The sequence below is a fragment of the Electrophorus electricus genome, chromosome 18 (genome assembly GCF_041902795.1).
Source record: "Electrophorus electricus isolate QZ-2024a chromosome 18, ASM4190279v1, whole genome shotgun sequence".
NCBI classification, from domain to species: domain Eukaryota; kingdom Metazoa; phylum Chordata; class Actinopteri; order Gymnotiformes; family Gymnotidae; genus Electrophorus; species Electrophorus electricus.
In genome coordinates, this window is record NC_137514.1 from 13,152,458 (window position 1) to 13,179,028 (window position 26,571).

The following is a 26,571-nucleotide window of genomic DNA, read 5'->3' on the forward strand; positions in this document are numbered from 1 at the left end:
GTATTCCAGTTCAAAAGGGGAGTGCATTGCTAAAATACTCGCAGGTTAAGGCCTGCCGTCCCAGCAACTGGCTGTTAAAGCCTCCATTCATCCAGTGCCATCTCCCTGTCTCTTGTGTCATCTGCTCAGCCCAGATTCTGCATCCCACTCTCCTGACATCACAGAGCCAGACAAACAGAGACGGGAACTTCCTGTTTCACTGCTGCCCTCAACACATTAAAAAACAACCAAAAGCTCTGTCATTGTTTTCTCGCCAGTGTAGGACTGTAAACGTACACTCTTGTTTTATTAAATATAGATTACCTTGCTGTCTTTACAGTTCATATTTCAACCATCAGTCAAGCTTCGTTTTCTGAAGGACAATGTATGCTACTTATATACATCTGAGGGACAGGGAAAGAAGGAAAGAAAAATGTCTCCATGTGCACACTTCAGTAATTCCTTGAGTATCCATATATTTGTACAAGATTGTATTGATAAAGTCTGCACTTCACACGCTAATGTAATCAGTTATTGATGTGCTCCATTTGTGCAAAGCATACATCAAACGTTGTTAGGATTTGACGCATCCCACTGTCTATGTCTTGAAGGAGTGACCAGGCGCCCTGCTGTATAAGCAGTGATAAGGCGCTTCTTAATGTGTTTGCACAGGGGCTGAAGGAGAAAGGGGCTCTGACGCAGGAGGGCCCGTTGCCTGCTGCCTTCTTCACAATGGAGGGCCCCGACACCAAACACAGGCCTAAATGTCACACCAAAATCCAGGCATGGTGGGGTGGGGAGTGTGGCCAGATTGGACCACGCCGTGGTGGGTGTCCGCCCACACCCACGCTGTGCCTGGTTTAAAATGCCTGTCGGCAAATGCGTGATGTAGACAAAGCGACATGCAACGCTGGCGTGACAGCACATTGTAGAGGCCTCGACAAGCCTTCTCGTTGTAGGGGCGCATCAGGGTAACAAGTGTGGCGAACGTGTGTGTGTGTGTGTGTGTGTGTGTGTGTGTGTATCACGACAATCAATGAGATCTTAAGCAATAGCGTCGGTTAAAAAAAAGCTAGACTAGACACTGCACTGAAGTGCTTTTGCTCTAAGGAAACAAGACTATAAGTCTATAAGTCTATAAGTGTAGACCTGTGATTGAAATCACACCTAGACGACGCAGACATGCAAAAGGGAGGTCTGCTAAGGTTACTGGCAGTGGTAACACTGCTGATATTGGCTCCAGATGTGGATGCGGCACCACTGATTTCTGAGGAACCAGATCTTCGTCAGGTACCCTCATCTTTAAATGGAGGTAAGTCTGAAAACTCTTTAACTCATTCTAATCCATTCAGCCAATGTCATTGATATTCAAATAGTTTTGTTGTAAAGGCAATAGGCAGAGGTCCCAGTCAAATAAACTACTGGTGTCAGATGTTCATGGGTGTTAAAAAGCCCAATGTTGTACTGGAATATGGTCTACAATCTGAAGACACAACCTGGCTAAATGATTAAGATATGGAGTATAAAATAGATTGAATAAGGTCCTTTCAATACCTATACAACGTCTCTATAGTAATCATGAAGCACTTAGAAGTATGGAAAATTATTTGCTTGATGTTCCATGTGGCATGGAACCAAAATGGTGAAAGTCTTCAAGAAAACATAGAACTTTCATTGAATTATACTACTATACTTTTAATATATGCAGTTGGGAACAAAGTTTCATGGCATGTTAGTTCTCCTCACTTGTTATTGAAAAGGATGTCTCTCCAAGGAGCTGTTAACATTTTCTGGAAGATATTTTGACGTTATATAGTCGTTATGACGTACGTTATGCATGGTGACCACAAACCTGCCGGAGATGCCACTGAGTCAACCCTGTCTATCCCCTAGCAACATCCTGAGTCCCTCCTGCCAGTGTCAACAAGGGTGTACATATGTGTTTGTATGAGGGTGCAGAAGTAATTTGTCTCTGTCTGCGTCTAGGATGATGAAAAAGAAACCACTTAAAACTTCTTTGAAGGTTTTTGTGCATGCTACTGTTCCATGATACTGTTTACATTTCTTGTACTGGGTCTAATGTTTCTTGTGCTGAAAACATAGAAAATGCTAGAACTCAAAACAGACTCCATCATAGTAGTGTATAATTATTTGCAATATGAAGAGATGACAAAAACAAGTGTAGCAGAATTGATATTTGATTCCCTGTGTCTCATGAACTTTTTTATACAAAGGTGACCAAAAACCACCAGATCCTTGGACAAGTGGTCCAGATTTCCAGGAGATGACAGCAACAGTTAGTCCTGTTCACCTACTATGGATGGGACCAGTGAAAACATATTCTGATAGCTATGAAAAGAGAGAACCAAGAAAAACATCTGACAGGCCAGCCAAAGCCACAAACAGTCCAAGTTATCTAGTCAAAACTTTGGCAGTGACTAACAGTCTAGGCAAAAAACTGAAGACTGCTCGTGAGACAATCAATTCTGATGGTTTCAAGAAAACCATCCAAGTTGACAGACACTCTACCATTGACCCTGTAACAGGTAAAATGGAGGGGTATGCCACAATGGAAGAAAGCAGCCTTCACAAACAGCTAACTCCCGTGACCACCAATTCAAATAAACAAGATAAGGCTATGCGGCCAGCCAGAAGGGCTAAGATGAATTTGGCCACTAGTAGCCCAGATAGGCGAGAGAAGATTGCCAAACTGCTGAGTACTCTTGAGGAGATTCATAGGTCAATGAACAGCACATGGTACAGTCACATCGCCATCATACCTAAAGGTAAGAGACAAGGAAATGTCAAGAGCCATGTTGCAATCTTAAGATATAGATGTTACCCTAGTAAGAAGGATGGTCTGGGACAGTGTACAATGTACTAGATTGTACTTATTGTACTTAATGTACTTATTGGTTGAGTGAATAAACTGTATCCCTAATGGATAACAGGTGGTCTTTATGGAATACAGAATCATAAGGTTGTGTTTTTGGTCTTTTTCAAGGTAATAGTAACAATGGAAGTTTGGGAAAGAAGAGAAAGATGGTATGTTTCAGTAAATTGTCAAGTTTTGATATTATAAATGATTGTTACACTGTTTGGTAAATCATCTAATAGAATGAATTCCAAAAGGCACTTTTCTTAACAGATTAAATCTGTTGCTAATTAATCGTCTTGTCATTTTTACTCATTGTTATAGGCAGTAACAGATAGGAACCTAAAATCGACCACAGTGTCATCTGTGGTCAGCAGTGCCACTTCATCAAAAGCAAGCACTGTTGATGCTGAACCCAAACACCTGAACGGGAAAGTGTTTAAAAAGTCCTTGCCATCAACGACCAAGAAAACTAACAAAAGAGGTGAGTTAAGATTAAAACTTCCAAACCCTTAAAGTCTGTGTAAATTATTTTAAATAAAAGTAACTTTTAAAAGGCAGAGCACAAATATGGATATATTAGTGTTTTTTTATGGCAAAGAAACAGTATATTATACTTATATTAAGCATACAATAAAAACTCTTTGTGTCCTTTTTTAACAGTATGCTTCTGGAAATACTGCTCTCAGAATTAAATACTGGCATTTGACCACACACACTCCCCTCAAATCCATCAGTCCTTCATGAACATTATCAATTCACTCCTTTAACCAGTGTCACAATCCGGACATCTACGCTGACCTCATAGTCACAAGCAAGCAACTGTAAGGGCACTTCTCATTGACACATCAATAACATGACTCACCCCTGTGACCTCCCATGACGTGTGTAGCCTTGCTGCACGAAAGCCTACTAACTCTCATCTACCAGCAACCCCTGACATCAATAAAAAAATTTTACAAGCATGCAAAAAAGTCCCAATAATAAAGTTTATTTTTTTTACATCCCCTTTCTTGGTGATCATTAAAATGTAATGCCAAGAGGTCAGGTACACCTGTTTGCTCTTCAGTGGAATTGCTCTTCTTCCTCTTCAACTCTTGTACATTTTCTAAATGTTTGTTTAAGCTCTTGTTCCAAATTCTCTTGGCGGTGGTCTCTGTGGTGACCAAGTATATTTAGTAACCCATAAAACCAAGCTGTTGATATTATGGCTTTAAAAGTGATTAGATTGTTCAGTGGGCTGCTAACACTGTTGCCTTGGTGACCAGTTAACAAGGCTCTCCAAATCCATGGGAGAGTCAGTCAGCAAATCCAAAATTGTGAAGGCAAGTAGAAGAATGATGAGAGATTCGGATCCAGCATGTCTACCGACCTTTCTTCTCCCCTTTGTCCTGTCTTGTATCTGACCTTTTTTTAATACTACAAAAACAAATTAGACTGAAGTTGGATCTAAATCCCAAGCTAAGCTCATACTATGGGAGTTCAGGAATCAGACATTAAAGATGCAACAAAACAAAACAAAAAAGCTTTCTAAAATGTTTAGAATCAGTTTAATTAAAGTCTCACTTTCAAAGCTTCATAAGGAATTTGAAGAGCATTATAAACTTGCTTAAACATTGTTAACATGCTTGGTGTACAGATGCAAAATAGTCAACAAGGAAATAAACATTGTCTGGTTTTATATATAATTTAAAAAAAATCAGAAGAAACAATATATTTAAAAAAAAAAGAGACAAAATCAAACAAGATCAATAAATTAATTTATGACAATGTCAAACTAAATTTTGTTGTGTATCAAATGAATGCCAAAAATGATACATAAAAAAGTATGGGTAAACCACAGATCATATGATAAATAGAAAAAACAAATATACAAATTAAATAGTAATATTTCTTCACAGAGGTCAAGGCCATGGTGTCATACATGAAAACTTTGGAACAGAGAGACATTGGAATAGAGAGAAACTTACAAGATGAATTGATTAGTGCTATTACTGTGCATCTCCTACTGCATTTCTTTGGGGTACTGCCATTGACTGAAGAAAAAAACATCAGCAATTTCACACTCTATGTAAAATTCCTCCAGAAAATGCCTAACCATAATATACAATGTCTCTCAGATACATACACACACATAAGTATGCACCAAAGTACAAACTGCAAATCTATATCTATTTATATGTTATTTTATCTTTTTGGCAACATCCAGGTAGACAAACTCGATCTCTCGTTCTGCAGGGCAGGTGTTCGTAAACTCTTCTCTCTTGTAGGCAGAGTTCAGATACCGCCAGATGCCTTCCATTTCAGCCGGAATCTGGAAGCCTCTATACTTTTTTGCAACAATCTGAGATAAAGTATTACAAGGCCATTACTAAGCAGCATTATACATTTACATAACACATGACTTAAGAACCATATCTGGGATTAGATAGTTAACATACCTTAAGTACATATGTAAATACAACAGAGGACAACAGCTAGATGTGGCTCAGATAAATTCTACTCTCTACTATTTCTGGATTCCAGGGTTCTGAACTCTGGAAATCAGATACCCAGTACATGATGTTTCACTGTTAAGGATTTGACATATGGCTTAAAAAAGGTATTCAAATGATAGTCCTCATGGTCCATGTTCTACAGATTTTTCACCCTCCCTTTATCTATGACAAAGTGGCCAACCAGTTGAATGAATAATTTAATCAACTATAAAGGATTACAAAATCCAGGACTGGATTTAGATTTGAGTTAAAAGAATAAACATTTATAAATATCAACAACTACAAAAGTGATAAGAATAACAGAAGAACAGAACAGAAGAACATTTGCCATCAACCAGTCAATAAAAAGCTTAATGTAAATCTTCCTCCCCATTTTAAAAGACCAAAACAAATGTTGATTTAACAATGAGGATCCACCCCTACTATATAAATTGGATAAATATGGTGTGAAGCTTAGCTGACAAGTCTAGATGATGAATGTAATATCAAAACACTTTTTAAGTAAAAAGAGAACAAGGTTAAACACCTTGATGACATGTAGTTTGGGAAGCAGGTTGCAGTCTGCCAGACTGAGGTCTGGTCCATCCAGGAAGCTGCGTGTGGATGGACCTGGGTTAGCAGTGCTTTTGGCATCATGCTCTTCTGGCAATGGACACTGCAAGTACTCGTCCAGTCTCTTCAGAGATTTTAACAGGGCCTTCTCCAAGCCTAAAAAATCATTAAACAAATAAGCAACAGAACCATAAATACTTACACTCCTTGCTTCTACCTTTTTTTGAAACATAATAAAAAATGTAGCTAAAAAATTAAGGAATATGAATTAATTGTAGTTTATTGTAGTTAACAAATTAAGGCTAGTCAGTTCTTTGAGGAAATTTTACCATCATGGGCTTCTCTGCGAGTATTCTTGATATAGGCAGAAAACTTGGCAAATACATCTATTCCTGCTGTGTTTGATTCAGGATGCTTGGAAGCCAACTTTGGATACCTTCAGAATCAAGCAACAAAAGACCAAAAATTGTTATGTAATAATTACAAAATTATATGTAATTATAGTTATGTAATAACAGTTATGTAATAATTAAAAAAACTGAAGGTTTGGATGACCATTAGAAAGTCATTTCGAGCTCAGTACCGTGGTGGTGCAAGTCTTTCCTCAAGAAATTCTTCGATCTTGTTAACATCCACCAGTACTTCACCATTGAAGGTCATAAAAGGTGGGTTTGTACCTGGGGCAAGGTCTTGCAGGTCAGCTGGTTTCCTGTATGACACACCCCAACAAATCAGTCAATCAGTTAATTACATTTATTGAAGGCAAACCTCTCACAAATAAACTTTATCTTACATTATGTATTCTGTGTATACTAACAAGGTACAGTGCTCATTCTTATTGTAAAATGTCAGATTTTGGGGAACTGGGAATTTATAAAGATGGGGTTCTCTACCTCTTGAGATCCACAGTTGTGACATTGAAGATGACTCCTTTTAGCCACAGGATCATGAAGAGTCTCTGAGAGAAAGGACAATTGCCAATGCTTTCCCCATCACTTCCTGCCTGCAGAATACAGTACAAACTCAGAGAAGTCTATATATACCCACCATATGGTATACCTGTCTTATACACAGGCCTACAGTTACTGACTGTAGCCCATCTGTTGTAATAAACTATTTGTCAGCTAACCTCTACCCCATTCATTACTGGTCAGTATCCAACTAGAGCTACCACAGCTACATGGGTATTATTAGGATGGTGGGCCATTCTTGAAACAGCAGTGGCACAGTCATGGTTGATACATAGTGATGAGCATTGCACAGGTATGAGTTTTTCACTGCCCCACAGTGTTGGTGGAGGTTATTTACATGTGCGTCACGGCTGGGTTGTGAGTGGTCAGCCACCTCAAAAGTATATAGCCAGCAGCAGTTCTATGGCCAGAAACTGACCAGTGACAACTAATGAAGAGTTTTCTTTACACAGATTGTGCATTGGTAACAGGGAGTGGGGGCATAGTCTTTAATCAGCAAGGTTTGTAATCACAGTGGGTGATAAGGGAATGTAAAGGAATACCATTCAGATATGGTAGCACAAATTCATGCACAAACACCCATGAAGTACATCATAATCATTAACTAAAAGTAGATTTTTGAGGGCATATGCAAACAAACTAACAAATAAATGCCCCAGTGATTCTGCGTTTGCTTTAGTCTGTAACATATGATGGCCTCTTTTTCAGAGCTAGGGTAGTGGTATAAAAATACTTTCTGTATGACATCTATCCTGCTAGCTTTCTTGAGTCTGCTTCCAGTGGTAGCCCCTGTCATGCAGAAAACAAAGCTAGCTAAATTTCCTCAGATATTTGTGTCAGCCAAAGGAGGCATTAAATAGCTTAGCCGCTTGGGGCCCCCTGTACTCTTTCAACAATAGGCTTATAACATAATTTGCTTTCTTAATACTTCAAATAAATGTTATATTTTTGAAGAAGATTTAGATCATGCTGAGGTTGAGGAATGTAACTACAATGGTTCTGCAGGCTTTGTATGGTAAATCTGTAGCTCCATAAAAGAGGTTATGGTAATTAAGGCATGGACAAAATGTAATTTATTTCAGCTCAATGTTTTATGAACAGAATGCCATTTCTATACATAAGTGGACTACTCTGCAATTCAGTTCTTTAAGTGAACTTTGCAAGAACACTTGACAAATTCTTCTAAAAGAAATGGTCTTTTTCCATTCCAGCACTGCACTGTGGTCAGTCATCCTAATCTCAAATAAGCCAATAAAACATTCATCTACCTACATTCATTAAGTTGCATTTGCATTAAATGTTTAATGCCACTTCTCACGATATTTTGTTCAAAGAACTCCTTACCTTCACAAACAGCTCAATAGTAGGAAATCCAAACTTTTTAGCTGTTACATCAAACCAAGCCATTCCTTAAGTTCCAGAAAGAGAGGTCAAAATAAGACAGAATGATATCTATCTATTCTGACTTCTCTAATGGCAGGTCCAAATTATTTCTATTTACATATGGAACCCCTCCCCCCCAACACTAAAACTATCCACTTGTTGTATTATAGTGTTTAGTATCTACATCCAAAATAAAACCGCTGTAATTATTGGTTTATTTTATTGAAGGGTTCTGTGACCTGATGTTCTAATGTCCAGTGAAAATTCAGGATGGAGTGTGTGACAGCTAGAAGCCTGCCAAACACTTGCTCTTTGTTTAACACACAGCCATCAATAGACAGCCTGTATATGAGCCTTCGTCTTATCCACTGGTTTTTCCTCGTTTCGTTGTGTGGGCAAGTCTGGAATTCAGAGCTTTTTTGCTCTGAAATAGACAGGCACAAAATGTGCAAGACAAGTGAATAGGAACCTTAAAGATGATTTTGATGGAAGCCATGAAAAAAAGGACTGCATTTGGATGGCCCAACTGCTGTTGTGAAAAGTGATTATTAATATGAAAAGTAAGGGGCATGTTTACAAATATTTCAGTATATTTTGTCATAGACTATGGCAGTTACTGTTACACAGTATTGTAACAGTATAATAGTAATAATAATAATTATTATTCTTCTTCTGTCTTCTATATATATATATATATATATATATATATATATATATATATATATATATATATATATATATATCGAAGACAGTGTGTGTGTGTGTGTGTGTGTGTGTGTGTGTGTGTGTGTGTGTGTGTGTGTGTGTGTGATTTTAAGATGAGATAAAATCAAATTTGATTGATCCCAGATGGAAAATCTATGTGGTAACAACTATGTGGAAAATCTATGTGTTAATAGCCAGTATGAGAGTATAAATAACAATAGAAAATGTACATTCTACAAAGGGGCCCAATATATGCACCCACATACAGTATGAAAAGTACTGGATATAGAGATATGAGATTGAGGATGTGCAAATATACAGATGTATAGAAAATATATGCAAAAATATAAAGGCCAGAGAGAATACAGTAGTCAGTGCAAGTGGAGAAAAGAACTGTCCATATTAGATCGACAAGGTGAGGATGGTGTTATAGAGTCTGACTCCAGTAACGAGGGAGGAGCTGTGAAACAAACCCAAGCAGAAGGAGCCTACTGCCCACTGTGCTCCACCCTGCACTAATACCTGCATGGAAGGGAGGTTTGGGTTTGTTTTTGATAGCTGAGAATCAGCCAGCATTCTCCTCTCCAACATCCTCTCCAATGGGTACAGACTGAGCCCAAGGAGTGAGACAAGGGTGATACTGTTGCTCAAGCACACAACAGCATCAGAGCACTCATCACTACAGTAACATCATATACCCAGTGGACAGTAACCACTCTTTACTGCCCAAGATGGACAGTTGTTGTCAGGCTCTGACAGTAGTTCTTCATTTGGAAATTATTTTTAATAAGATTTCTGGAAACGTTCACAAATGTTAAGTGCTTTATCAAGTGAAATCATCTTAGTGCATAGGTAAATAGGCAAATAGTTTTATTTCCTTTTTGTTGACAGAAACGAAATAATTTTATACCAATGGAGGAAGATAATTTCATATCAGATGACATAAAATTAAGAACTATTGCTTACAATTACTTAAAACGCATCTAAAATAGGTTGAACCATTTTATAATAACTTTTGGGGTGGATCAGACAAACAGCAGTGTGGTAACTTCTCAAATCTTGTCCCACTGAAGGACACTTCTATACTACACTTTGATCAAGTTGACTCCCTAAGTCATCCTATCCTAACACATATCAGTTTTAATGGCCCAACCTGCTTTTTATAGTGATTGGAAAGGTAAGCATTCATTCACCCTCAATATTTACAGCAATGCCTTCCGATACTGAGTTTGGTTGTATTTAGATAAAAGGATGTAAAAGCAGGTTCATGATCACATGACACTGAAAATATTCATGTGAGCTCCTGTCACACATGGTTAATATATTTGCAGTGATTATCTATAATGTGATGATTTCCTATAATGTGATGAACTCTATGGTACAGGGGTTAATTAGAAGGGGGTTAATTAGAAGCCCTTCAGAAGAAAGCTCACTAAATGGGCCAACTACATGATAACTTAGGGATTCACTCCATATAAGCTTGACTATGTGGTAACTTACTTAAGTACAATAACAAAACTGGCACATAATGCTTTTACTAGCTGGATACCTTATGTAAAGGCTGAGAACTTTAAGTCTAAAATACTAAACCTCCTTAGACCCATAATTAGTGACATTTGATTCATGTTTCCAATTTCTAATTCCAATATTTATTACACTATGATCCTAAATGACTAAAGACTGTAAATAGGGCATCAACCACACCCCCCCCCCCCCCCCCCCACACACACACACATACACACACATACACACACACAATGGAAATCTTTGTTTGAGGGACTGCTTTGTAGAAGCTTAGGTTTATTGCGGCATTTTTAACAGGCTTAGAGCTCTACTGTTCTACCACCTACGTTTCACAAGAATTTAACCCCTGTGTTGTCTTACAAAGGAAAGAATCTGCATATTTGTAAGTGAAGCAAGTGGAAGGAACTGCGACAAAAGGAAGTAACATATTGGACCTTTTTCTTGCAAAGAGTGAGCACACTTCAAATGTTTCAGAATGAAATGGGCAAATCTTTCTAAAAGGACATGTCTGCAGTATTTTCCTCATATGTAATTGGTAACAGTGCATAGTGAAATCTTTCTTTAAGGTTCAACCAAAAGTCCAATAACTTCAACAGAACTTATATGATTTAATATAATATTGACAGAAATAACCAATATTTGTGTTTATATTGCCTGGCATACACCAAAGAGAAACATATATACAACAACTGTGCATTATATTATAGCCTACATGTTTACCTTTGCAGAAACTGTTCAGTTAGAACAAACTCTAAAATTGTAAATATAAATGTTCATGCTATTTAGCCTTGCATGCCAAGGAGCTTTAAATTGGTCAAAGTAGAGTAAGGTTTAGATGGCTGTGTAGTGAAATAAGCTCAGTCTGACCATATTAGACCATATAGAAACACACCTACAAGACCTGCTGCAGATTCCAGTATTGGGGATTTCATATGTCATATTTCATTCATATTTCATATTTTCTTTATATGATGCTTATGTGGTAATCAGTCAGTAAATCAAGTAGTAGGTAATAAGACGTTCACATTGTATGGTAAACATGTATATATTGTATACTGTAAGGTGGAAATTAAAATAAGTCGATATCAGAAAGATCAATGTACTTACATAGTTAATGAACACATTTAAGAAATGTTTTATGTTTTCAAAATAAAAAGGGTTAAAAGAAAATGTTTTAGTGTTGTATCAAGCTCTGAATCTATCAAATAAAATTTGATTGTAAATGTGACATTTCATTACAGGAGTAAATTATATTTTCACACACACAGAGGTACATTAAGAAAATTAGTCATAATAAAATAACCCCTATAGTGTTAAACAGAATCAGTTTTAACTCTGTATTAGTGGGCTACAGTGAACCCTAGAGATTTTGCTTTACTTGTGATATTTGAGGGTACGGGTACCTTTACATAGAGACAGATCTCCCAGTTGGATGGATCAGAGCAAACGTTCTCCTGCATCTGCTCAGTTGGACTAATGTTGGGGAGTTTCGTGTCCCACCACTCTTGCATCACAGTTGGGGGTGGCACCTCAAGTCCTGGAATGCCGTTCCCCACCGTGACCTCTTGACCTTTGACCCTGATGCTGCTCTGACCTTCACACTCCATCCTTACATTTCTGAAGCGGCTGGTAGTGGACCAGGCTGGCGACAGACTCTCTGTCTCTGAGGTCTCGCTGGCAATAAGCCATGTAGGTATTGTCACCTTACGCCCTTCTTCTCTACATTTCTTCTTTGGCTCGTCCTCTGTGACAGTCTCAGAGTGTTCTATACTCTCACTCTCTCCGAAGTGTTCCCATCTTGGCACCCTTTCGATGGCTGGACTTGGCTGTTCTTTTTTAGTGCCTTCTCCCCTTACCACCCTGTGCTTATCCTTAGGCACATGCTTCAGCTGTGCTGGATGTACCACATTGCTTCTCCTGCCCACCACAAGCTGGGGCTCATCTTTCGTGACACTCCCTGGCTGTTGTGTCTTCTTACACACTCCCTCCTCACTGATCTCCTCTAGTGGGTCTCCTTCCTCGGTCCATAACACTGCTCCTATCCACTCCTGCATCCTTACACTCTTTTCCCTTTCCTCATCTGCTCCATTGCTTCCATCTTTATCTTGTTCTTTCTCTGCCCTTTCAACATCATCTTTCTCTCCTTCTTTCTGTTGTGTTCTGCTCCTGGTGGATGGTGTTTTCCACTTCATTTCACTCAGCTCTTCAAATGCCTGTTGTGGTTGTTCATGACTCAGACCTTCTGTTACAGCAGCAGGACAGATGCTGCTCCATTGGTGCTCAGCTGGGGTCTTAGCATGTTCTTTCTGAGCCATCCCCCCCTGCAGTGCTACTTCATCTACTTTAATTACTGTAATCTGCTGTTGTGTCTCTGAGACATTTTCATTCTCCCTCTCAAAGGCTACCATGTTTTCAAAGGATTTGGTTGATTTCTGACTTTCTTGGCAGCCATTCCTTGCTTCACGTAAGGTTACCTGTAGTGTAACTGGGTCTTTTCTAACCTCACCACACAAGGATTCTCTGATCTCTATTTTATTCTCTGTAGCATTTTTTCCTTTATCATGATCAGCAGTTAAAGGCTGCTGGACATCAGACTCCTTTGCCTTTTTTGTTTCAGCCTCATCATTAGATGACATTTGTTTTTGTCTTTCCTCTTTAATTTTTGTATCGTCAATGACTGCTATCATATTCTGGTCAAATACTGGAATATGTTTAACCTCTCCACTACAGGACATATCAGGCTGTTCCTCTGCTAAATGTAATATTTCATGCTGAATAGTGTTAATCTTGGAGTTCAAAGAAATGGGGACTTGTTCCTCTTGCTGTGAGAGTCCATTATCTTTTATTTTTCTTACATTATTAAAATTACATCCAGTTGCATGTTCATCCACCATCACATCTTTAGCCTCCATAACCATGTTATCTGCGGGAAGATTGCATCGTTTCCAATTGAGTCCTCCAGACACTGCTACTTTAAGTTGTACTTCATCAGTAGTGACCTTGGTCAGATGTTCAGCTGCATTTAAACCTTCATCTGCTTTCTGCATTGTCTCATTATTATAGAACACTGAATTTAGCTTTTTCTCTAGGGTCAGGTCCTCCATCTTTCCAGCCTCAGGAGGTGCCACCTTTTCTGGTGTTGTGCATTTCTCCACACCTGGTCCTTCTTCAGCTGGCTCCTGAAGAGTGCGCTTTTGCTCCAACTTCTCAGTGCTTCTGCTCCACAGAAGTTCTAACTCATCTGGCTTTTGGAGCGTTCCCATGAACATCTCATGAGATTGGTGCTCTTGAACTGTGAAATCTGATCGTTCCTTATGTCCTGTACTAGTTACAGGAAGAACTTCTGGTTGCAGTTCACTTGGAGCAGGGGGTTTAACCTCGGGCTGAGGTTGAGATGCTCTTAAGTAATTTTGCTCCAGTTCCTTTTCTAACTTTTCCACCATGATTTTAAGCTCTTTCTTTGAATTTTCGATTTGTTTGCTGGACTCATTAGCACTTTCCTCTTCAAATTCTCCCTCTTCTTCATATGCTATGATTTTGGTTACTTCAAATTCCATTTGCACATCAGGCAGAGATGCTGCATCAGTAACTATCTGCTTCCCTGCTGCACTGTCCTCCCCTCCCATACAATGATCCTTATCCACTTCCATTGCTGGTTCAGTCTCCTCCTCCTCTCCCTCTTCACGGTCCACGCAAGGTCCCATAGCTGAGCAGATCGATGTATCGCAAGAAACTTCGGAGACAAAATCCATGACGCTTTTGGCCTGAGCCATGATGCATAGAAGCAAAAGTGTGTAACTTGTATTTCAGTGCTGAACAACTCCAGGCGACTGCTGCTATAAGCCCCTGGGATGTTGCCTGTCCAATCTACACGTCAAGCCTCTGTGAGACAGAGGTAACTAGGGCTTACTCTCCTCTTTTTGTCCAACTACCCCCCTTTCCTCCAGAGGATTATAAGTTTCATCACATGATTTCAATGCCCTCCCAAATCCGCACTACTGGGAATTGGCCTGACCAAGGCTAATCGGTTTAAAGGGCAGGGCACGCCTTGCATCTTACCTGCCGTAGGAGGCAATATAAGCCACATCATACTTTTTAATTAAAAAAGGCCAAAGATGAACTTCACTCCATTAGGTGATTCAAGTAATTCTCTCCCTTTTTGATATAAGAGATTCATTAAATAACTACATAACTAACTGTATAAACAAATACCCTGTATTCAGGACATTTAATGTGTGACTAGCCTGTGGATGGGGTAATCCTTCATTTGGCTCACAGCAAAAAACAAAAAACAACAATACATCATTTGAATGTCCTTCTAAAATTTAATATCAATTTGCAGATTTTAAAATAACAAGGCCAGAACAAGTGCTGTTCACCTCGTTTTTGCAGCGCATCAACATTAGTGCCGTAAGAGGGCACTAGACAAACGCTTACTGTACACTTACTACAGACCGCACGCCGCACAATGTGCTCAGTTCTAGTGCGTTTTGGATATGACACTTAACTAAATATAAATATTAATTTGTACAAACCTTGCAAGGCAGATGGGAATTCATATGTATATTGAGCTATCCTCAATTTTCCTGCGTCAAAATGTAGACTAACCAACTGATGTGCACTGACACAGTCTGTGCGTCAGCGGAAACAAGAACGTCATATCAGCTGTTTTGCTTCCAGTGGAGTGGACGTCATTTTCTGTTTAGAAAACAATAAAATTTGGCTCTGTTTTGTTTGTTTGTTTGTTTGAAAACATGATTTGACTATTACAAGCAGCAAAAAATGTGCGTATTCAGATTTTAGATGGCACGGGAATTTTGTAATGTCCATCGATAAAGTTGCGCTCGGATTGCTTTGTTGTCCCGCGACAATACACCAGTTCCATTACGGAGGGCTATTGCCGGTCCACCACGGCATGAACGCAGCCCTCTGCTCTATATCGTGTGTGTACAATTCCCGTCGAAAAGGCACCAACCGTGCAGGCTAGAATATTTTGTTTACATCTGCCATGCACGAGCCAGAGAATGGAGGAGGGGCGGCGACAGCGGATGTGCAGGTTAGCGACCAGCCCTACGCGCTTATCGCATGCAAAGTCCCTGAAGAGGTCTTCAATGACAAACGTTTAAAGGTAGGTTACCCTTCAGTAAATATCAGATGTCTCGATCTAAAGCTTCAACTTTGACACCGCAACAGTGTATCCCGGTGTTTTCCGTTAACATTTGAATAGTCAGGATGACTATAGCTGTGTTTTGTGACAGATTTACATGCAGGTGAATTGTGCAATGAATCATCATCTGTGAGTGGATTTAGCGCTCCACTAAAGGCTGTCGGGTATTAATTACAAATAGGTCACCAAGGATTAACAAACATCACTCAAAATGGCATGTTAAGTACTTGCATATTCTGTGCTCAGTAAAGATGGATAGACTTGAAAGTAAAACTACCATAGTCAGCGTATTACTGTAAGACAATAAGGTATTCAATTTAAAGCGGTTCAATATTACAGTGGGCGGAATGCAAGATGTCTCTGAATAAACAGACTCAATATAATGCTCTAATGGACCAATTACCTTTCCTCAGACGTTTTTCGGTGTTTCCATTGCAATATTTCAATCATGACATGGCAATAAACTCACACTGCTGGGAGCATACTCAAATGTAAAAAGTCATGCAGATGTTCAAATATACTATGAAACTTATGAAAAATATGCATAGTGTAGAAAATGAGGCACAGCTTACACTATGAATTTAATGCTGTTTATAATCCGATGTCTTTTCTGTTTAATTATTACTGAATAAATACATTCACTGTCATCCAAAATTATCAGCCAAGTAATATGAATAAAACTACTGACCAAAATATACTTTACTAGTTATGAAATGTCTTCTGCAATTGAAAAAAAATTATGTAGGTTTACTATGATACGATTTCTCAGAGTTATAATACAATTTCTAAATACAATTACAATAGTTTTTCTCCCCACAAAAACACATCATAGTTGCACCGTATAATTTAGTCAGCAGCTTATTACATTGCGTAACATTCCTTTGCCAGTGTAACAGCACTGGGTGAGTCGTTTGCAATTATAATGATGGATGGAGCGATTAGGGTGGATACTGTCATGCAGAACATCTTCAGCTCTTCAGAACATCTCCAAGCTCCATCCTTGCTTGGGGAGTCTCCCTTCTCAATGAAGTCCCATGGGTTTTCAAAGGAAATTATCACTGACAAACCCGTGGCCCATCCACTGTTTAAATGGATGAGGAAGGAAGGTTTAGGCCTTTGTTCTCCTGGAAGTTGCGGCTGATTCCTCGGTCATCCTCACAGGCAGACCGACCTCATTCTGGATGTGTATCTTCAGCCATGTTGCCATAGCTTTTGCAGATTGCTTGACTTACGAAGGTCCATCTCCTTGGTCATATTTCATTTGTGAGCTCTCTGGCCTTCCCTTTGGTTATGAATAGATATGGGTAAAAGGGGTTGGCATGTGTTTAACCTCGTAGTTACAGCCCAGTCAAATGTGACATCGTGGATTAGTAAAATCTATGAGAATCTATATGAGAAGATAACATTTGCTTATATGAATATTTTGTGAAAGATATTTGTTTATTGGTGTTTTTCTCCTAATCAGTATTTGATTCAACCATGTTTTGAGTGTAGAATCATCCTGGTAAACAACACTGACATTGTTTCACACCCTTTTCTGTCCATCTTTTATTCCAACCATGCATAAGGCACTCTACATGTGTACAGAAGGCACTCTACATTAAAGTGCATCTGAGGACAGAGGAAAGGTTCCATTACCTTGCTGCTTTAATTTCTTAATTAGTTTTTATAAATTGCAGACCTCATTATAATTATATTCAATCTCCATATGAACCACAAACACACTGAGCGTGTAGTTGCCCTGAGAATGGGTAAATTGGTGCCATGCTTTAATGAAAGCACCTTTTATTTTTGTATAATTTGGAATGTCAAGGCCACGTATGTGTAAACAATTATGACAAACTAACCTATTGTGCTCTCCAAATTATTAATAGTCTGGTTGTACTAAGGATACAATGTCTATTTAGCTCATGGAGGATGCAAAACAATATGAAGAAAAATCCCTTGGTTTTTTTTATATTTTAAAGTTCAGCAGATCAAATTGTATCATATTTAAATCAGCAGAAGAGTGTGGGTTTCAGCACTGTGGCAGTCCCCCTGCTTAGAATTCCTTTGTGCTAGGGCTACTGATGTCTTGACTGTCAATATGACAGGCTGTTCATGGAAAATGAATAGAGCCTGACACAACTTCCACCAAGCACAAGAGGTTCTGCAGAAGGTTAGCATACTTCTGGGTATGCCAGTGGTCTCCAAGTAGGTGTGTTACAACTCAGAACTGGTGCATATGTAACGCTATAAGATTGTCATCTGTAATGTTTGTACGGTCAGCGTAACTTTCTGGCTATTCCTCTTGTAAGGTACTTGCTATTTTGGTAGGAAAGGACCTATAATTATAAGTTCCAAGGCTCTAGAAATATCCTTGACCTAAATTGCTCTTGTGAACAAAATCCCCTGCCACCACACTTTTTCCAGTGACAATGAGGTCATTGTCCATTCCCTTTGGACCTAGCCAGCTCAGATTTTTCCTGGATGAGAAGACCTTTTTCCATGTTTTAATGCAGAGAAAATTCAAGTTTACTATATATTGTAGTGCACATTTATCATGTTACTCACAAGCCAGGCTTCACATATCTAACAAGAGTACCAGGCTATGTTTTCCCTCCCTTTTCACAAAAACAATGCATGAAGTTGATCAGTTGAACTAGCATTGTTAAAACAGGAGAAACACTAGACCATGCTGGTTTGTGACCTTCTTGAGCCAAAGTTTTGCTAGGCTGTGATACCATGGTCTCTCAAACATTGATCTATCTACTGGAATTTCCTTTCTGCTATGTACAGTTGCCTTCCTCTCTGAGGTTTGTGGATGAATTCATCCAGACTGTCTCTGAAATACATGGCTTAGGTCCGATTGTTCCTGTAACAATCAATTTCGAAGGCAGCAGTTTCACTCTCTACATTATCTACATTTAGCAAGCAACACAACACAGGGCACGTGTTTCCAGGTGATAACATGAGACTTTATTGCTCCCAGATGGGAAATTTAGGATTTTTACCAGCTGATAAATGTAACCAGATGTCAGTCTGGGTAACGTTAGCATCTCCTAACCATCGGAAGGCATGAAACACAGAAACTATATTTATAGACATTTCAAATTCTTATTTCTTCAAAAACTTGCATGGGGATTCTGCCCCATGCCAGCCAATGCGCAGTAGCCAGTGACTGACTGTGGAGCCATGTACCTGTTATTTATTTTTACTTTTTGGGGTTTTTTTGTTTTCATTTTTGAGTATTATAACCCTAAAATGGTAACCTTAGTAAGTTTACCTGAGAAGCTTGTAGGCTCCAGTTCACACTAGGGAAGTGTGAGAACCTATCCTTAATTTTTAATGATTTTGGATATAACAAATTTACTAGAATTTAAAGATCTATCTAGCAAAACACACAGATGATAACAGATGATATGGGGTTTGCAACCACCTCTTTACTGTAAACAAGACTATTGAGTTATACAGCAAACCTATTCTTAAACAAAACCTTTCCTTAATTCCTCTTCTTCCTTGGTGTCTGTCAAGGAAATGAGAAGCACTGTTGCACTTGCAAACTTGCAAACCCAAACACTGCAGTCTGACTTTTATCAGCATTGTTTCACAGATGTTGCGCTACCAAAACCTGGCAGGCTGCGCATATCACACTTTAACTATTCTGGTCGTATTACTAAGCACTTTTTGTCTCGTTCCACTACACCTTGGAAAAGCATGTTATGCATATCTTTGTATACACAACAACTCTTTATGAGTGCTCATGCATTTCAAGTGTGTTTTTCCACCTCTGTGGCTGGCGCTTAGCACTGTAGGGCAGCAAGTCAAAAGGTGTGTGCCACAGGGCAGTAGAGCTTACTAAATATAATACTTTTATATTTAACTGTTATATTTATTTTATGAAGTTCATGTGCAAACAATAAAATCAACAATAGTTTAGAAAGACATTAAGATGTACTGACAGGAAATTCTCCGTTGGCACTTGCAATACAGTCTCTTCTCACTTTGTCACGTAAAGTAGCTAGAAATGTCAACAAATGGAGATGGCACGTTGTGTTTGAAGGGAAAAAGAAGGAAAAAAATGCACGTATGAGTGAAACCGTGTGAGAATCATGGACAAAACCTCAGTGATCAAAAATCAGTGACTTCATATAATTTTGAGACCAAAAATAACATTTTTACATTACTCATCAGATTTCTAGGATTAGTGACACGAATGATACATCACAAACGTCGAGATCATTCTGTGTTTTAGTTTCTAGGTTGTCAGCAAAAACTACAAGTGCCCTCTTCCACTGTTACCAAACATCGTTTTACAATATTTAACAAGATTCTAATATGTTCAAAACAAAAAGTTACTGCTGTACCTTTAGTGATCCAACTACAGACTGCTGGTTATTTATTATAGTTCATGTAACACTACACCTCCAGCTCTGTTTGCAAATGGAAAATATTACCAGCCTCTGTTGTGCCCTGTCTGTGGTGGACACACCAGACTGGTCATGTTTAGCCCTCTGTATGGAAAGTGATCTGCATCAGATTTCTCCATTTTAATCATAACTAATTTTATATCTATACTTGCCACTATTCTTCTCTGCTTGCACCTGAATTTCTGCTTACAGCTGTCAAGGCTGTCAAGAGGGCCAAACAAATAAAAAGGAACTGACTTATATTAGGCTAATTGAAGTGGACTCTGCTAATAGAAAATGGCAAAACTGATCTTGGGGAAATGGAAAATAGCAGCATCCACCACAGTGCACAGTGCTCACACAGAGAGTGTGAGAGTGGAACATGTGGAAACTGCTGTACCTGTGCTGTGTGTTGGCACGCCTGACTTGGCTTTGAGTCAGTGAGTGACTTAGTCACACAGATATGCGCATATGACACCTGTTTGAATGGTGCAGTACTCTAAAGCTATTTGTTCTTTGTTCCCCCTTTACCTTTGATGTGAGCTGAACATGAACGTACATCTGAGGTTACCGGCATAGTCTGCCAGCAGCTGCTGAGAGCGCATGCATATTTTTGCGCGGGTGGTAGTTCTTGGAGTTTATGCGGCTGAAAGTGTATTGAGCAGTTCACTCTGTAGCTCTGCAGAAAATTCCAGAAATATTTACTTGTTTGTTAGTAATCTATACATTGGAAATTAATTAACTGGAAGTATGATCTCTGTATGGTAAATTCCCAGAACAGTGTGAATATATATTAAAAGTTAGATAGCAGCAATATAACAAGCTACTGAGATAAGAATATCTGTACTGGAAATAATGGTGAGAGACACCTCCATAACACCCCTTCATAGGACATACATTTTTAAACCCTGGTCCTTCTCTTGCTGAAGAATTAGAAAGTAAATAATTTTTTATTTTCTTTGCAGTTCATTAGCATTGCAGAGTTGCAAACTTTAAAAATAATAACATTCATTAAGTCATACAGAGGTATACCCAAAAATATCTCCAGCATTTGTCGAGGAGCCATCTAGTGCCTTCGCCACTTTGCATTTTTTCCACCTCTTTATTGTGGTTTCATATTTCCATTTTTCCATTTCCTCACACAGACATGGCTCTGACACAGTGTAAACACACTCTTACACAGGACACACCAAAAACACATTCTGTGACAGCCTACTTAGACAAAACAAATCGTGGCGCTGTGATGCCAAATATGCTCGTAGCGCTCAATAACAATGCCCTTTGTCTTCTAGATTTATAGCACGACTTTCCATACTTTCTTTCCAATGTAAATATGCACACACAAGTCTCACATACATACATATGGAATGAACAAAAGGCAAGGATGCAACATACACAAAATGAAAGATGTGCACTCTTGTCAGCCAAGAAAGGTTTTTCCTCAATGGTGCCTGTTTTTTGCACATGCAATAAGAGAATTTGCTGAAAATGGATATCACACATTGCCTACAAATTATTTTTTGGTGCTGTTGCATTTATTTCCAAAATGACAACATCAGAGAAGTTGTATATTAGCAAATGTAAAATGTGAACTGCAACAAAGAAAAGGTAAGTATGCTGGTTTGGCCTTCAGAGAAAGACACAAAAAGCTGTACATTACCACCATGGTAATTATAAAACCATGTGGACCAAGTGAATTGGAAAGAAAGGACACTGGGAAAGAAGTGAAAGAATTCACTAAAAGATTGAGAGCAGCTGACTGTAGAAAAGCGTTTTCAGTCATTTCCAGTCCCTCACTCTCTACCTCGGTTGGATCAGCCAGCACTAAACAGAGTAATGGAAAATGAGAGACAAAGGAAGAGACAGAGAGAGAGAGAGACAGAAAGAGAGTCAATGAAAGACAGACAGAGAGAACAACAGAGAGAGAGGTACAAAGAGCAGGAGAGAGGAGGCTGATTCAATTTAATTCAATTCTAAAGGGAAAAAAAGTCCAACTACATGCAATGGAAAAGCTGCTTTAAAAAACAAATTTGTCCTGCTCTGTTTACTTCCAAAATGACAGTTTGTAGGTGACTTTACATGTTGACAAATGGAGAATTACTGAAATTTGCCGGCCTTTTTATGTGACCAGGAAACACAGCCTTGTTGGACTGCTGATTTTGGTTGCCTGAAGGAGAGAGGCGGTGCTCGACAAAATCAGCTCTGTTATAAGCCAAGGCAGAAAAACTGGTATTAGTAAGACTTTGACCTATTCCCACAGCAGGAATCCGACTACAGGCTTCTATTGTTTCATGCATGCAGAGGACGAGACCTTTTTGGAACTCCAAAAAATTCCTTACTGGATGGCCCGGGGAAAAGCACTGAAATAGGTCAGCACTAGGGTTCCTGTGCTTATCTCAAAAAGGGGAAAGAAGTGGACAAAAAGAAGGAACAGGCTGACACAAAATTTTCAAGGTGAAAAGAATTAACAGATATCTGCTGGGAAAAGGACCTTCACCACATTTTGACTGACTTCTCATCGGAGCTGCTACTAAATTTATGTTTGATGATGTTACTTTCTTCAGTCATGCTCCTAAAGACGACTAAGTGCAATCGTTTCTGTCTGGTGTCTACACTTGTGGACAGTGCAGTGTTTAGCCACCCAGACACAAGGGTAAGGTTTAGAAAAGAGACTATTGCTAGGTAATAGAGCAGCTTTAATGTGTCATATAATAGCTTGTTAGTGCTCTGTAATTAAGGAAATGGGGGAAAGTTCTTTGCGTGTTTGCTTGTGTGTTTGCTTGTTCTAGGGAGAATGCAAATTATGTCGAAATGCTATCTAAAAACTAGACTGCCATAACACTTTTCCCTTGACCAGGTCACAAGCCACTCTGTCTCAGTTATTTTTTGTTGTCACATAATCAGGATGAGTTCGAGGGGCTCTTTCGGCCATTCGACGCCGGGGTTTCGTTCCAGTTCTTCAAAAGCTTCCGGCGTGTGCGCATCAACTTCACGGATGCACTTGCCGCGTCTGAGGCCCGCGTGAACCTCCACAAGAGCAACTTCAATGGCAAAGAGATGCGCCTCTATTTCGCTCAGGTATCTCACATGCCGAATTCACACACTTGAGAATCAGAAACTTGACACTTTCATTCACTGTAAATCCAAGATGTAATACTCATTGGCTGCTGAGAGGAGCTCCTTGTTTGCCTCATTTGCTTAGCAAAGTTATGTGAATAAAATTAAGAGCTTATTTGAATGGCTTTCTGGAAAAAAAGAAAAAAAAAACAGAATACGAATAATTTATCACGAATGTGTTATAATGCTGGTGCTTATGCCAATGTGATTTTTGTATTAAGCTCAATGTATTAATTTTCTGATTTGATGAAATATCAAAGATATCAATTTGAAGTAGACATTTTGAAAAGCTGAAAGAACTAAATATTACCATAATTCTTTATTATTTCCTTTAAAATGTACATTATTTCCCCCTTAAAGTCCAAAAATATAAATTTGGTCTAAAATATATATTTAAAATATTCAAATTTACAGCCAGGTACTATTTCCAGAAAATGTTCTTACCCCTTTTACCTCCAAATCAAAATAATTTTAAGTACTAGGTTCTTATATAAGAAGCACTTGTAATACAACACTTTTCTCTGCCCTGAGAAAAGGTAAATGTTTTTCTTACGAAGGCATAACATCATTAAGACTGAAGTCATATTTTCCATGAAAAGACACATCATGACAGATGATATCTGTTCTCACCTTGAATGACTTACCATGTCTCACTCTGAAGTGTTACACATAGCAGTGTGAGTCATGAGAGCTGGACTTCAGTCAAAACACAGCAGATGACAAAACCGAAATACTGGCTCACTGATTTATATTCCATATGGTGCTTTGAATTTGATTTGAATTCAACTTGCTTCATGTTTGTTCCTTATCTGTCTCCTCATTTCTGCTGGTTTATTTCCCCTGTACCCCCCCCCCCCGGTCTTCTCTCTTCAGTCTGTTCATATAGGCAGTCCTCGACTAGAACCTCCAAAGCCGGAGAAGCAGTTCCTCATCTCCCCCCCATCCTCCCCCCCTGTGGGCTGGGCACAGTCTCAGGATGCCACTCCTGTCATTAATTATGACCTTCTGTGTGCCGTCTCCAAACTTGGCCCAGGTATGATGCTCCTAACAGCTGTCTCAGATGCATAGCATATCGAGGAACAACCTAAACCATGAGACAGAATTAACAGATTCAAATCAGTAGACTGCCACAATGGAATCTAGTAGTAGATATAAAAGTAAATACACACACAAAAAAAAAAAAAATTACTATTTAAAATAAATGGATGGCTATTTGCAACAAATCTGGCTTGGAGTCAGGCTTGGAATCAGATCAGTGCAGGTTATCATAATGCAGCATTAGATGATCCGTTGCTATGTAAACAAGGTGGTGGAGAAATGTAGCTAACCTGCTGCACACCTGCATTGGTCTGTGTAGTGATGTAAACACACTGCTTCACGTTTTCTCTAACTCACCTTCTTGCTACTTGGATACATTCCAATTCAGAACCGTCTCCTTTAAATTAGACTTCTTAGTTTAGTATTTTGTCAGTTACTTTGCTGTTGAACTTGCCCACTTAAGAGGTTTTTTGCTTGTGAGACAAGCTTATTTCTAAGATATGTGCACCTCCAGTGGTATTCATTGTAGCACCTCAATAAACAACAAACTTTGAATGTAAAACTGTTAGGTCAGTTATGCATCTTAAGACCCAAGATATAAGAGATCCGTACTCATTAGTACTTCTTGTATACAGGATGTCAAAAATAACATGTCATGCATTTATGCATCCTGCAAGCAGACTCAAGTTCCCATTGCACACAAGCCTTGTCTTTAAACTCTGCATACCCAAACGCGTTTGTCTGCTGCAGGCGAGCAGTATGAACTCCACAGTGGGACCACCACCACTCCCAGTGTGATCGTGCACGTGTGCGAGGACGACAGCTCGGGTGGTGAGGAAGAAACAGAGGGGGCGAAGCGCGCCCGCCCCAAAATCATCCAGACCCGCCGCCCAGATTACGGCCCATCCGTCAAACAGTGAAGCTGCAAGCCTGGGACACTTCATCTACTCGAACGTCCTGTCCAGCTCCGGGAGACACAGTCATGTGGTTTGCCTTCCCTACCATCCCTGGGATGGGGTGCAGTGAGTGTAAGCACCTCTTCCTGATTTGGGACGGGTGGGGGGTACTCACCTTCATCATCTCATATGGGTTTGATTTAATACTGGTTAAATTACATGCAACCAGAGATTTAGAAATGTGACTCTTTTCATTTTGTTTAACAATTTTTTTTTTCCTTTTATCATTACATTTGTGTCCTCGAAAGTAGCACTTGGGGTGTGCTAACCCTTTTATTTTTTCTACTTAAGTTGACAAAAAGGTTGTTTTTATTTAACCCAGAGGACATGTCTGGATGTTGGCTGGCTGTTTCTTCATGTCTGGATGTTGACTGTACACTGTTGGGGAGGTGGCGCTGATGTTGGCCCACTCTGTAGCCTATTGTCTCTTTTGCGCTCTCTCTCTGTTGATTCTTGTCTTCTGCAAAAATATTGTTAGTGTTGCTGAAATTTCCACAACCTTCTCAGAATATTATGCACTTTAAAATAGAGCCTTATAATGTGGTATATGTTATAACCTTATTAAGTATTTGTCACAGCATATCATCTGTGTTACCTGAATTGCTCTATCATGCTCTACTGTCTGTGGAAACTAGCTATATGTCATCGCCACTGTCAGAGGATCAAGAAAATGGAAGTCTGAAATGCATCCTGTGATTTTCAGCAAACGTAGTGTACTGTATGTACAGTATTTGTGGTATCTGAATGTCGCCCCTATCTATTGAGTTCCAGGATTTATATCTTGAATGAACTAATTTCGTTCTTAGGCAGCAGGAATTTGAGATAAAGGGAGCATCAGCCTCCCATTAATAAAACAGCAGTGACCAAACTGATTCTAGTAATTATTTTTCACAAGCATAATATATGTCACTTTGCTACTGCACCAATCACCCCACTGTGCACATGGACTGCTTTCGTTGCTAGACTTACTGACTATGGCCAGTTCACCATCCGGTCGTACACGACCTGATCGAACCCAGTCAGTGACTGAATGAGAGTATGCTGAAGGTCTGCATTTTGAGCTATGTTTGAAAATTGTACTATTGCTCTGGAAGAAAGGAGTTGTCCAGAAAAACCTTGGCCCAAGGTATGATGACCATACCCACTCCACCCGAAAGGTGGCAGGACAGTTTAGACCTGAAATATTCTGTACTGGGTGGAAGATATAGGAGAGCATCCTGAGGTAGCTTGATCAGCATATTCGCCTGGCTCGCATTTAAAAACAAAACAAAACAAAATAATTTTATATATATATATATATATATATATATATATATATATATATATATATATATATAAAATTAAGTTGAATGAATACATAAATTAGTAAATTTTAATAGTGATATATCAATATAAACAACAAAATATTAAGAATTCTA

General features: G+C 39.0%; 3 protein-coding genes across 9 annotated transcripts; 2 read left to right on the plus strand and 1 right to left on the minus strand.

The window, feature by feature from the left end:
- The first annotated feature begins 883 nt into the window (after positions 1-883).
- Positions 884-3,856, plus strand: urp2 (urotensin II-related peptide). Of its 2 annotated transcripts, none has more exons than XM_027018500.3 (5): positions 884-1,291; positions 2,214-2,765; positions 2,984-3,024; positions 3,179-3,338; positions 3,518-3,856. In XM_027018500.3, the coding sequence occupies exons 1-5, from the start codon at positions 1,162-1,164 to the stop codon at positions 3,547-3,549; spliced, it is 915 nt and encodes a 304-aa protein (XP_026874301.2). In that variant the 5' UTR covers positions 884-1,161; the 3' UTR covers positions 3,550-3,856. The 2 variants fall into 2 exon arrangements, with proteins under 2 accessions (XP_026874301.2, XP_026874302.1); XM_027018501.3 differs by having other exon boundaries at positions 2,526-2,765.
- Positions 3,857-4,381: 525 nt separating this feature from the next.
- On the minus strand, positions 4,382-15,180 carry LOC113582629 (chloride intracellular channel protein 4). Of its 3 annotated transcripts, none has more exons than XM_027018499.3 (6): positions 15,023-15,180; positions 6,798-6,907; positions 6,488-6,613; positions 6,234-6,340; positions 5,879-6,060; positions 4,382-5,198 (listed from the first exon to the last, which is right to left on the minus strand). In XM_027018499.3, the coding sequence occupies exons 1-6, from the start codon at positions 15,044-15,046 to the stop codon at positions 5,037-5,039; spliced, it is 711 nt and encodes a 236-aa protein (XP_026874300.2). In that variant the 5' UTR covers positions 15,047-15,180; the 3' UTR covers positions 4,382-5,036. The 3 variants fall into 3 exon arrangements, with proteins under 3 accessions (XP_026874300.2, XP_026874297.3, XP_026874298.2); XM_027018496.3 differs by lacking the exon at positions 15,023-15,180 and adding an exon at positions 11,891-14,603; XM_027018497.3 differs by lacking the exon at positions 15,023-15,180 and adding an exon at positions 8,220-8,739.
- Positions 15,181-15,182: 2 nt separating this feature from the next.
- rcan1b (regulator of calcineurin 1b) lies at positions 15,183-26,021 on the plus strand. Of its 4 annotated transcripts, XM_027018505.3 has the most exons (5): positions 20,693-22,496; positions 22,607-22,695; positions 22,947-23,120; positions 24,033-24,192; positions 24,948-26,021. In XM_027018505.3, the coding sequence occupies exons 2-5, from the start codon at positions 22,609-22,611 to the stop codon at positions 25,115-25,117; spliced, it is 591 nt and encodes a 196-aa protein (XP_026874306.1). In that variant the 5' UTR covers positions 20,693-22,496; positions 22,607-22,608; the 3' UTR covers positions 25,118-26,021. The 4 variants fall into 4 exon arrangements, with proteins under 4 accessions (XP_026874304.2, XP_026874306.1, XP_026874305.1 ...); XM_027018503.3 differs by lacking the exons at positions 20,693-22,496; positions 22,607-22,695 and adding an exon at positions 15,183-15,615; XM_027018504.3 differs by having other exon boundaries at positions 20,694-22,695.
- The last annotated feature ends 550 nt before the right edge of the window (positions 26,022-26,571 follow it).